This window comes from Alexandromys fortis, unplaced genomic scaffold, assembly GCF_014885135.2.
Source record: "Alexandromys fortis isolate MF-2015 unplaced genomic scaffold, M_Fortis_MF-2015_v1.1 scaffold_72, whole genome shotgun sequence".
Lineage (NCBI taxonomy): Eukaryota > Metazoa > Chordata > Mammalia > Rodentia > Cricetidae > Alexandromys > Alexandromys fortis.
Window position 1 is genome coordinate 6,962,557 of NW_026067969.1, and position 12,468 is coordinate 6,975,024.

A 12,468-nucleotide genomic window follows, 5' to 3' on the forward strand; every position below is an offset into this window, starting at 1 on the left:
CTATGATGATATAGAGAAGTGGTTCTTTGGCAAGGCCAGGAGACACTGGACCTGTTCCTGGCCTGCAAGCCTAGCCAACCCTAACCTGGTCTGGTGTTCAGTATGGCCTCATCACAGGGAGAGAAGGTGTTAGCGGCTTGGGCATGTGGTTCCATATGTGCTGGAATTTGGGCCTCAGTTGCTCACTGTGTCGTCCACATGCTCCCTATGGGACTGTTTAGCTGTAGCTGCTGGGAACTGCTCCCAGGCCTGGGGGTGAAAACAGGGCCCTTGGAGACTGACACCAAATGACCTGCGTGTGGGTGGTGAGAAAGGTTAGAACAGCCATACAAAGGGGCTAGTCTCCCGGGGCGGGTCTGGTCAGTGTCTTAGCCACCGTGAGAAAGACATGTAGAGCAGAGCCTCCAGCTTTCCTTGCTGAATTGGTAACCAGGGCTATAGACCACATCTTTTCCTTCTGGGAACTGTTTTCTGCTTTGGAGGTAATTAGTGGCAGAAAGCAATACTCTAATTTCTGATGTCCTTCTTCTGTAGATCGTGTGCTACATTTACTTCACCAGGATCATCGCCTTCCTTCTCAAGTTTGCCGTTCCATTCCAGTGGAAGTGGCTCTACCAGGTCTGCAGCTCTTGGGGGACAGTTTGGAATTTATATCTGAGGATCATGTCTTGGGCATAGCTTAAGATTGCGTCTGACTTTCCTGGGGATGACTGCTAAGACCTTCCGTCTCCTCTGCTCTCCAGATGCAGTGATCTGTGTGCCTAGAAGAGCTGTTGGGTTATATGAGGGATCTGGATGTAATTGCATTATTGATTAATTCTAAGTCTTTGAGGAGAAAAGCCTCCAGCAGAGCAAGTGAGATTCGCTCTGTGTAATTAGAATGTATCCACCTTCGCCTTCAATCACAGAGCCTGAGTGGTTTTGAATTTAGTTCTTCATGATTTGGTGATATGTTTTTTAATTTTGGGTTTTTGAACCTATTACTTTTATTATAATTATGAATTATCTTCATAAGATACTAGAACTAGTCATGGGTCACCGAGTGCTACTGTGCTGTCGGGCCTTTGTTCTTGGGACTGGAGAGGTGACTCAGAGGTCAAGAGCACTTGCTGTTCTCCCAGAGGACTCACAGTCAGTTCCCAGAAACTACAAAGGGTGGGCAACTCACAATGGATTGTAAATCCAGCCCCAGTGGAGCCAACACCCTCTTCTGGTCTGTGCAGCCACTGTACAGGTGTGCAACACATGTAGACATACACACATACACACAGATAAAAAGTACAATGAAAGTCTTTTTTTTTTTTTTTTAAAGAAGGATTAATTTACTAGAACCCCCACCCCACGCCCCAGCTGGGCAGCTGGCTCAGGTGGTAAAGGTGTCTGCTGCCAAAACTGATGACCTGAGTTTGATCCCCCAGGACCCACATGATGGAAGGAGAAATTGCAGTTCCATAAGTAAGTTGTCCTCTGACCTCCACACTCAACTCCACAGTGTATACACACACACACACACACACACACACACACACACACACACTATATTAATGAAAAAGAAAGAACAAGTGGGACAGAGAAAATATAAAATGAACCAATGTGATGGAAGACAATAACCCATTATTTGGGAAGCTGAGGCAGAAGGTAGTGGGTTCAAGGCCAGCCTCATCATAAAAAAAAAAAAAAGTGGTTCCCATGAATACACCTCATTGTCCCCTCTGGAGCTGTTGCTCTTGGTGGAGCATGTAGACTGAAGGAGGCAGCAGCTTATTTAGTTCCCTTGCTTTCTAAAGAGCAGTGTTGCTAATTCTTTTATTTTGGGGTGGATTTTAAATTTGCAGCTCCTGGATGAAACAGCCACACTGGTGTTCTTTGTCCTGACGGGGTATAAATTCCGCCCGGCTTCAGATAACCCCTACCTGCAGCTCTCTCAGGAGGAAGATGACCTGGAGATGGATTCTGTGTAAGCTCCCTCCCTCCCTCCCTCTTCTGAACTGAAAGGCATGGTGTGCAGTGAGTCCCCTGCTCTCAGCATCCTGCAGCTTAGAGGTGGCACCTCTATTTTTAGCAGAAGGACACGGACACTGGAGCCCCTGGTGTGCTTAGCTAGTTTGAAGTGCAGTGTGTGCCAGCCATTGCTCAGTCTTGTCAGAGAAGATTAGAACTTTCCATCCTGTTAAGTGTCGCTGGAGCAGCTCCCAGTGTTTGGAGTCACCACAGGTTGACAGCAGGGGACACCTCTGACAGCATCTGAGTCGCAGGTTAGGATCTACGGGCCCTATTTTCAGGAAAGGGTCATCACCGTGCCGGCTCTGACTCTGAGGAGCTGGGCTGTGTGTGTGGTGGTCAGCTCAGGACAAGACTCCCTGGCCCTGCCCCATTGCCTTTATCCCCTCCAGCTCAAAGGCTGAGGCCCAGGCTGGGCTGGCAGACACATGAGGCCTTAGGGTGGTTCTTTGTGCTAGCTGCTCCACTAGGGCAGTGAGTGCAAGGTGGATCATGGCCCAGACCCTGACCACGTCTTATCCCCCCCCCCCCCACCATGAGAAATACTTTTTCCACACAGTGGGAGGAGCCGGGGGGCCTCCAGCTGAACCTTTTGCAGAGGTAGTAGAGACTTTGCAAATGGCCTTTGAAAGAGGCACAACACAGGTCAGCCAGTGGCCCTCCTACTCCTCCCTGCAAGGTGCTAGATGCTTGGCTAAATGGCGAGGTATAGTGTCCTCTGATGCGTAGAACTGTGAACAGGTCCCTGTGTTTCTTTCTAGACCATTGTACCTTGGAAAGAGGATGTGTGTGTCTTTGTGGCAATGGTTTATTTTGTTTTTGGAGACAGGGTGTCACTGTGTATCCTTGGATGGCTATGTGAACCAGGCTGGCCTCAAACTCACAGAGGCCTCTGCTTCCTGAGTGCTGGGATTAAAAGGGTGCGCTACCGTGCCTGACTTTCATGGCAATGTTTAAAGTCTGACTTTGGTGTCAGTCTGAGAGTGATGAACTTTATATAGACAGCAGGTTTCAGTGTGTTTGAAACTTGGGAGGGAGGTGGAGGTGCAGAGACTCCAGCCTTGTAACTAGAGTGCACATTCTGCTGTCTAGCAAGGCATAGCCCAGGGGGAAGGTTGGAGATGGAGGTATAACCCCTTGGTGCCCTCAGTTTACACCCCTGTGACAAGGAACCAGAGCTCAGGCCATGCTGGGGCACCACACCATGACAGTGACAGGAGCGCTGCAGTGGCAGGGGCTGCATGCCCAGTGGGTACACAGGCTTATGTACTTAGGGCGCTGGCATCACCAGTGCCTCAGTGCAGTCTGGGCTCTGAGGGGTGCTCTAAGACTCCCTTTGCTCAGTAAGGACACTGGAATGGGACCCCTGGGACATAGAATAGGGCTGAGCTCACGGACAGACCATATCTAATATACACAAGACATCTAAGGAAGGAGGGAAGGAGGCCAGCTGGGAAAGGGGAGCTGCTCAGAGAGTTCTGGAGAGTGAGAAGCTGTGGAGGCAGAACAGACCCATGGGGGTCCTACCACCTGTCTCCTGCCACTGGTGGTGTGCTCTCAGAACAGGAGAATGGCACAGCCCCTGGGCTGCCATCCTTCTGCTCAGAAAGACAGCAGGCTTGCTCTTTGTGTTAGCTGCTCCACTAGGGTGGTGAGTCTAAGGTGGCACCTCTTAAGTCCTCCACAAATAACTCATGCCAGAGGCAAGCGGAGCTCTGGCCTCAATGTTCTAGAAAGTCTTTAGCTCTCTAAGGCGATTCTTCTGTAAGAGCAACTAGGCCTGACCTACCACAGATAATGTAAGAACTGTGTCCTGTGGCCTCAGCCTTCCTTTGCACACCCTCAGAACAAGTCCACGGTCTCCTAACAAGCCTCATGAGTGGGTGCCCCTCCCCGACTTGTGTGACCATGTTCTAGGTAATTTCCTTGTCTTGTTTTCTTCTGTGTAGGAGAAGCTTCCATCCTTGTGCTGGCCCAGGCTTGCCTGTGGAGCCTGTGTGGCCATCATCCTTTAAGGCCTATGGTTTTTCTGTTCAGCCTGTGAAAGAAGTTACTGGGGCTTGCTTTCCCTTCTTGTCTCTTTTATATCTCTCCTTGAGTCTACCTTACCTTGGTTACAAACTTAATGTTAAAAATGAAAGAAAAAAAAAAAAACAGTAAGTTGAAAAGTACTAGGTGACGTTTTACTAACTAGCATTATCAGTGTCTGCCATGCTCGCTCCGTACACCCTTACTGTGTCTGGTTGCTCCTGACCTGGGTTCTGTGTAGGGGAGATGGGAAGGGCCTAAAGTCTCCCCAAGCTCCCACTCCACGGAGAGGCAGAGAATCTGATGCCCAGGATTCTCATAGCTAGGCCTCTCACAGTGTAGCCCCTAAGTATGTCTTAGGCAAAGAAACAGATGTGTCCATGGCAGCTTCAGCCAAGTTGTCTGCTTGCAGCCTGCTGTGATGGACAAGCTGTGATCATGGACTTTGGATTTGGGGAAACACAGGGGCAAATGTGGAGCTGGCAAGGGTCCCCAGCAGCCTTCTGCTCTTGTCACACTATTGGCTGGCCCTCTGGGATGTGCTGCTCAGACCTGCTTAGGAGCTGTGACCCCCAGAAGGGTGCACTAGAGTTCCCTCCTGCACAGGGGTCCATGAGAACAGACTGGCGGCTGTGGTGTGGGCTACTGGACAGATGCTAAGAGCGTGCATGGGAACAGAGCTGTGGTCCGTGTGACCCTGTGTCCCGCCTGAGGCTTTAGGGTGTTAGTCAGCTCCACACCCAGGCCAGCAGCAGGGTAGCTGTCTAGGCTACCCTCCCTGTCCTCAGAGGGTGAGTGAGGTGAGTGACCATTTCATGGACCCAACCATGTGTCCCTCAGCTGTTCCTCTTGGTACCACTGCCCCTAGTCCACAGGGGCTGATGTTCCCACCTTGCCTTCTCTCCTTTCTACACATCCTCAGGGCTGCAGGATCACCCTAGAGTGCTTGTCAAGTATAGGCTCTGTTGCTGCTTAGAGGGAGGCCACAGCCCTTAGAGGGGTGAAAGCAGCCACCCAGGCCCAGCAGTGCAGGTGGGCACTAGCAGCTGTCGGATGACACTTAGCTCTCAGGGACACAGCTCTTGGAAGCCTGAGCTGAAAGAGGATGAAGCTGACCAGCTAGGTGAAGAGCAGGAGTGGGGTGGGCCTGAGATAATTGTGCAGAAGAGCTGCGCCGGGCAGCAGCGGCATGGAAGAGAAGCTGAGGGCTTCTTGCAATGGCGGGGGAACACCAGACCATGAGGAAGCAGTGTTAACTGTCCACAGGGCAGGGTTTTGAGCCCCGAGCCTGTGGTTCTGTCCTGTACCTTGGGAGTGACTGTGTATAGCTGCTGCAGGTGTCCGTCCACTACTTAGCTTTCTTTTCTGAATGGCACATAACCACAACGATGATATGAATATGGTCTATAATTCTGGCCACTGTGGTGAAAGAGAGAAAAATTCACATTGGCAGTGATGACAGCTTGCTTGGAGACATGAGGAATCTTCTTTTTCTTCGTGGTGGTTCTGGAAGGGAAGATTTCTCTTTATACTTAGGCTTAGAAAGGTCAGTGGCCTGCCAGCACCACATAGCACACCACACAGCATCACACTAGCGGGAGGAGGCCAGGTTTCTACCTTGGTCTACAAGAAGCTTTCTTCAGGGTTACAGATTCCCCAACATTTTGACTTCTCTTCTTTTTCAGAGTAACAGCATCAGGAGTGACGGAGAACATGAAGAAAGTCAGGAAAGTGACCAATGGTGCCGTGGAGCCCCAGGGTGACTGGGAGTGCACCGCGTGATGGGCTCCGCTCTGAGGATGCACTGTCAATGAGAACAGCCTAGTCACAGCCCTGTCGTGAGCAAGCGTCTTCCTGACAGTGTGGCATCTCCCAACAGTGACACTCCATAACCACAGCACAGCTCAGTGCGTGGACATCTACTTATGTACTCTTAGAAAACCTGATTGCGGTGGGCTCCAGGCAGCTAGGACTGCCCCTCAGGGAGGATAAGAGCAGAGAGGAGGGGTAAAGGAGAGTCCATCTGGGGTCTCCACAGGGGAACCCCAGTGGCTGCCACTCAGAAAGGCTGTGGTGGTGGGAAGGGCCGGCTGCTGCTGCTCACAGGGCTTTGGAGGCTGAGGGTGTGGCTCACTGCTTGGCCAAGCCTTCATGAGGCTTGGGTTCAATCCTGGTACCAGGGTGGGGGGAAAGAAGTTACTTTGGGATGTAGGCAGGTGTCTACCAAGAACACAAAGAAGAGAAAGATTGCCTTTGGGGAGCAGCAGCGACAGAAATGAATGGAATTACTTTACAAAGCCAAATAGTCACCCTAGGTGGTTGGAAGCACCTGTCCAGGGCCACTGGCCCCAAGCACCACCCTAAATGTTGTCCCCTCTTCTAACTAGAGGCCAGCTGAGAGGGCCCATCGCGTTGCTGTCCAGGCCACTGCCAGCACCGCAGCCCTTTGGTGAAATGGTTGTCTCTAGCGTGTGGGAAGGGGAGAGGAGCCTTGAGGCTCCAGAAGTGCTCTCCAGACTCCAGGCCCTGCCTCTCCAGAGCAGCTGCCTGCCTTCCTCTCCTTACTTACCCCTGTGTCTTCTGATCAGCATCAGAGAAAACAGGAGAGTGTTCCTTAAGGAGCCACTGGGGGCCGGAAGGGCTGCAGCTAAGCAAATACTTAGAAAGACTTGTTCCACATCTTGCATGGGCCGGGCAGGGACTTCTGAGCCCCAACCATATTCCAAGCACGTGTGAAGGAAGTGAGCCCAGCTGAGCTGCTCATGCTCAGGGACCTGAGGCAGCGAGGTCTGTCCAGAGCCTGGGCAGGAACACCGGCGGCTGCCTGCATGGGACAGTGATGCAGCAGAGGCGAGCTTGGAAGGCATGTGACCCAGGGCACAGGCGACCAGCTCGGCACCTGAAAGCGGCTTAGTGCCCACGACTTGTCGGTGAGTCACAACTTCAAGGAACGGGCTCTCCGGGGTGACAGCTACTACCTCCCATTTGCCTTCAGCAAGAAGACACCTCTTCTACTGTCCAGGGGTGAGCAGGTCCCTCTCCACCACAGCTGGTCTATCTGGAGAAAGGTAGCTAGGCCTGAAGGACCTTTTCCTCCTTTTTTTGTTTTGTTCTTGTTTATTTGTTTAAGGTATGTGATGGGAAGGGAGTTGGAGAGGAGATGGACATAGTTTTAAATGCTTTCTTTTCTGCACACAAGAGCTCGGCCAGCCCTGCAGAAGCTTGTTCCTGTGGTGACATCTAAGCCTGGCCCTCAGAGGGCGGGCTGCTGATTCCCTGCAGAAGACATTGTTGAGTAGGTGCTAGACTCACAGAAGGTGAGGGCCTTCCCAGGCAGGGTTTTTATGAGGGGCCTCAGTTTTGGATTTTAATAAAACTGTTCAGTAGCGAGAGCAAGTGGGGAACTGTGTACCACCTAGCCCACTGGCCTCCCTGAGTGACTATAGGGGACAGTCTGGTCCTTCCACAGTGTGGGTGCACAGGCGGGAAGGTGGGAAGTCTGGAATGATAGGATCAAAAGCCTAACATGGGGCTGGGAAGACTGGCCCAGAGAGCCCAGGCCGTGGAAAGGGAACTTGTAGCTCTTTATCCTGCACTGTAAATGCGTCTCATCTCCCTATCTTGAGAGCTGTGAACCAGCATTCAGCGGTGTCCTTGGGTAGAGGAGTATGGTTGGAGTCCAGTGCTGCCCAGTTGCCCCAGCTCACCAGCTACTCTCTGCAGCTTGAGTCTCAGCCCACCTGGCTGCACACAACCGTGAAGCCCTTGTGTGGAGAGACTGAGCAAAAATGGGGTGCACATTGCACTGCCACTGTGGTATTATAGCCCTACTTTCTGCCCCCCCCACCTCTGCCTTGCCTGTGTGAGGTGTCCGTGCTTCCTTTAAGAGTGCTGTGAACTGGAAGCTGTAGGTTGTGACATTTAATAAAGTGTGGATTTTGTTAGAAAATTATTTTTTGACCATCAGGAGCAAGTGTTAAGCTCTGAGCCCTAGTTCTTAACAGTGTCAAGGACTCAGTCAGCTTTTATATTTGACTAGCAGAGTTCTCTGTTCATTCTCTCTGGAGAAACAGCTTACTACAGGGTCAAAGATCCTGCCTCACACCAGGTCTATGTCTGTCCAGTTTTCCTTCAGAAACCACTTCGGAATAAATGCCTACGTGTCTCCACTCTCCAGCCTCTGCCTGCTCAGCCAGCCAGGGCCGCACAGCTCCTGAGTGCTTGTGGGCTTTTTGCTCTTCTTGACCCTTGGGTCTTCCTTCCCCTCCTCTCCTCTCCCCTCCCCTCCTTCTCCTTTCCCTTACCCCCTGCACCACTGCCCACCCCGGCGACCTTGCTTTCCCATTGACTCCCTTAGCCCGCCCTGGCATACTGACTGCAGGCCTGGTGCACTGCAGCATTGTCTGCTGGCAGCAGGCTGCAGGGTGCGCTTTCTGCCCCGAGAGCGCTAACTATGCAAACTAACACTGGATTGCTGCTCTAACACATGGTGGGCTCCCCATACCTCAACGCCTGTTGGCTCTTGGAGTGGAGTCCAAAGCCAGTCTTTGCAGAAGGGGAAGCGCTTCAGAGATTTCTGTGTTTATTTTCAGTGGCCTCTGGTCACCTCCCTTGTCTATCCCAAAGTGTGTTCCTCGAGGAAGCATTAGTCTGATGAGCTTGCTGGCCCAGTTCCGCATACCCAAGAGGACAGCTGAGCATTTCAGCCTCCCTCTGCCAAGCTGCTGATCCGCACAGGAAGATCCTAGACCCCGGCCTTAGCCCTGCTCTCATACTCCACTGCCCACCTCAGCTTGTGCTGGCTGTGACCTGCCCGGGCCCAGCATTTCACGGTGCCGCCCAGCGACCCACCCTGCCCACTGCTGCTGCCTTTCCTCTCTAGAGTTGGGTGAGGACTTTATTTGTATCCCTTGGCTGAAAAGGTGTTAATTTAGAACAGGCCAGTGTTCTCGAAGATCTGCCTTTACTCCAGCTTTCCAAGGCTGCCCTGGTAAAAACCTGTAAAATACATTCATAGGAGTCTTGCTCATACATGTACTACCTAGAATGTGTTCATAGGTTGTAGGCCAAGGAGTCTCCCAATACCCCGGGGCCTCTTCTGTCCTGTAGGATGTGTTTCATGCTTTAAGAACATCATAAATTGGGGCTGGAGAGATGGCTCAGAGGTTAAGAGCACTGCCTGCTGTTCAGAGGTCCTGAGCTCAATTCCCAGCAACCCCATCGTGGCTCACAACCATCTGTAATGAGATCTGGTACCCTCTTCTGAGCTGCAGACACACATGCAGACAGAACACTGTATACATAATGAATAAATAAATCTTTAAAAAAATATAAATTTAGGTAGCCCTCTACCTGGGCAGGGGTCCACCTCCCTGCTTCCCAGCACTATAAAGAGACTTCACAAAGGACAGGACCAGCTTGGGAGCAGACATGATCATGTTATGTCGGGATCTGGCATGATTCTGACAACAAGGAGATTGCAGATAGGCCACTGGGAAAGGCACACAAGTTCCTGGTGTGTCTGTAAAGAGCAAAGTGAGACAGATTCACTCCCACGACAGGATGCTGAGTCTGTGCCATAGACGGGGAGTTGGAAGGCCAGCCTTAGCATCCATGCACCGCCTCCCTCTGCAGAGGCCAGATAGCCTGTCCACACAAGAGAGCTTTCTGATTCCTAGGCAGCTTTTCTAGATGACCCAAATAACAGGCGAATAACCCAGAGGACTTATCTGCAGGAGGTCTTATGGGCCTTTGTGCCTATTCAGGTTGGGCTGAGGGGGCTGGGGCCATTTAGTAATTGTAGCATTAACCACTGGCTATTCAGAAGCATGGGGTATGGATGTGTTCAGGATTGCTGGACTGGCCACTGTATGGAGGCATTTCACTGCAAAGCAAACATGTCCAATAAAGATTCCATGCTGGAGCTCGTGTCTGTGATCCCAGGAAAGCCTGGTGCTCCCTGTCTGCTTTCTTGTGACTCAGTGGTTCTCACCATTCCTAATGCTGTGATACCTTAATACAGTCCTTCAGGCTATGCTGACCCCGGCCATAAGATTATATTCCTTGCTACTTCATAACTGTAATTGTATTACTGTTAAGAATCATAATGTAAATACCTGGTGTAGATGGTCTTAGGTGACCCTTGTGAAAGGGTCATTCACCTGCAGGTTGAGAACTGTTGTGACTCCTTCTTTGTGATCTGTGCTGATTGGCTGGCTGCCTTCCATCCACTCTCGCTGCCAGTAACCCCACCTGGCAAAGCTCTGCCACCAGGGCTGTGGTACAAATGCAAACCTCTGAGGTGCATAGGAGACTCCTGGTCAGGATTCAGCACTGCTGTCACCAAAGGGGAGGTGACAGCAGAGATTTGGGGCCAAGCCTCTTCTGAGACAGGCTTCCTGGTTTTCCAGAAGCTCTGCCATCATCCCCTGTGGTAATCAGACATTTGGGTCAGCACGAAGTGCTTCACTGGACGTGTTTTCAGTTGACAGGCACTGTTCATACAGTAAAAATTCTTTCCACACAGTCTGGGCTGGAAAAGTGGCTCCGTGGGTAAAGTGCCAGCCATACAAGCGTGACATACTGAGTTTGGATTCCCAATGCCCACATGAAAACCAGCTGTGGCGGTGCCTGCCTGTAAGCCTCATACATGGGGAGCAGGAGGATTTCCAGATGCTGGTCAGTGGGCCCTGTGAGAGACCCTGCCTCAAAACACGGTGGGGAATGGTAGAGGAGGGCACTCAGTCAAGATATGACGTGCACATGCACAAATACACAAACACTACATACAGAAAAAAATAAAGCGTGAGAATGGTTCTGAGGCCCCCACCCCAAGAATAATGATCATTTCCCACTCCCAGCCACGCTGCTGCCTTTCAGAGCTCCCACCGCTCCCACGCTGCCTCACTCCAGACTCCCTGCTCAGAGCTGCTCCCGGGTGAGTGGCCACTAGGAGAGCCTGGACTCGAGGTCTACAGACACAGAACCTGGAGAAAGCTGTCACTCTGCCCGTGCCACCCAGTCAGCAGCCAGGCCCAGATCCACGTGGAGAGAGCAGAGTCCAGTCCCGGCCCAGAGTGGGGGCTCTGGTTTCTACTGTATAGCTACAGTAATGGTGGACACGCCTTTTGTTCTGCAGAGCCTGAGGGTCCATTCTGTTGATTTTGCTCCACTATAGCCCTTGTCAGTGATTGTTGGTTGGTAGAGGTGTCAAGAGCTAAGGATGAAAAGGAGGGACCGTCTTAAGACCCCAGAAGGAGAGAAGGAATTTAAACTGGCATTGGTATGTAAAATGAAAAAAGATAAAAAGACTCCAGAAGGGGCTGGAGGGATGGCTCAGAGGTTAAGAGCACTGACTGCTCTTCCAGAGGTCCTGAGTTCAATCCCCAGCGACCACCTGGTGGCTCACAGCCATCTGTAATGAGATCTAGTGCCCTCATATGGCCAGCAAGCATACAGACAGAATACTGTATACATAATACATAAATAAATCTTTAAAAAAAAAAAAAAAAGACTCCAGAAGGAGAGAGTGCTGAGGCAGGGGTAGCAAAGACCAATAGAGAAACAGCCCCGGGGATGATGAAATCCATCCATCCTCACTCCCAAGGGCACCAGGTGCCCTGGAAGGTCCAGAGTTTCTGATTCTGAAGGTCGTCAGGGCCTGGGACTGCCTCCTAGCAGTGCTGGACAGGGTTGATGAGAGCGTCCTTTTGTGTGACAACGGCTCTGGTGGGGGCCTTTAACCCAGAGGTGGTCTCTAGCTGGCATGTGAACACATACATCTAACAAGATGTGACTACCTAAGTGTCACACGGTAGTGGGCAGGGCAGAGGCAGGACACAGCCTTTGTGGCCTCTGGCTGTTTCCCTAGGACATCCCAGCTAGAAACGCTGCTGCTGGGCTGTCTGAACTCTGACGCCATAGACCCAGCTTAGCGTTGGGAACCAGGAGCCTGCTCTCTGACCCACTGGCTCTACACACTGAACACTAGAACCGCGTTTACTGACTGAGCTCCAGCGCTGGTCTCGGCCTGGGCAGTCAGAGTGTACAGTGGGGCTGGAGAGATGGCCTAGCCGTTGAGAGCACTGGCTGCTCTTCCAGAGGTCTTGAGTTCAGTTCCCAGCAGCCATCTGTAATGAGACCTGGCGTTCTCTTCAGGCTTGCAGACAAAACACTGTGTACATAATATATATCTTTTTTTAAAAAATGTGTATAGTATGGCTGGAAAGATGGCTCAGTGGTTAGGAGCATTTGCTGCTTTTACGGAGAACCTCTAACCTTTTATAACTTCTGCTCCAGGGGCCTGATGCCCTCTTCTGACCTTAGGCACCAGACACTCATGTGGTACACAAACACACCACAAGTGATCAAATCATTTATATCTTTTTTTTTATTTTTTCTTTCACTCTCGCTCTCTTTTTTTTTTTTTTTTTTTTTTTT

The 12,468-nt window shown here is 51.3% G+C and overlaps 1 protein-coding gene across 1 annotated transcript in view; it reads left to right on the plus strand.

Annotated features, from left to right (window-relative positions):
• Positions 1 to 9,952, plus strand: part of Gpr107 (G protein-coupled receptor 107) — a 61,921-nt gene extending 51,969 nt beyond the window's left edge. Inside the window, exons 16-18 of the mRNA XM_050154961.1 lie at positions 535 to 618; positions 1,836 to 1,957; positions 5,715 to 9,952. Coding sequence (XP_050010918.1) covers positions 535 to 618; positions 1,836 to 1,957; positions 5,715 to 5,811 — 303 coding nt within the window. The 3' untranslated portion in view covers positions 5,812 to 9,952. The remainder of the gene's footprint in view (positions 1 to 534; positions 619 to 1,835; positions 1,958 to 5,714) is intronic.
• Positions 9,953 to 12,468: the final 2,516 nt, after the last annotated feature.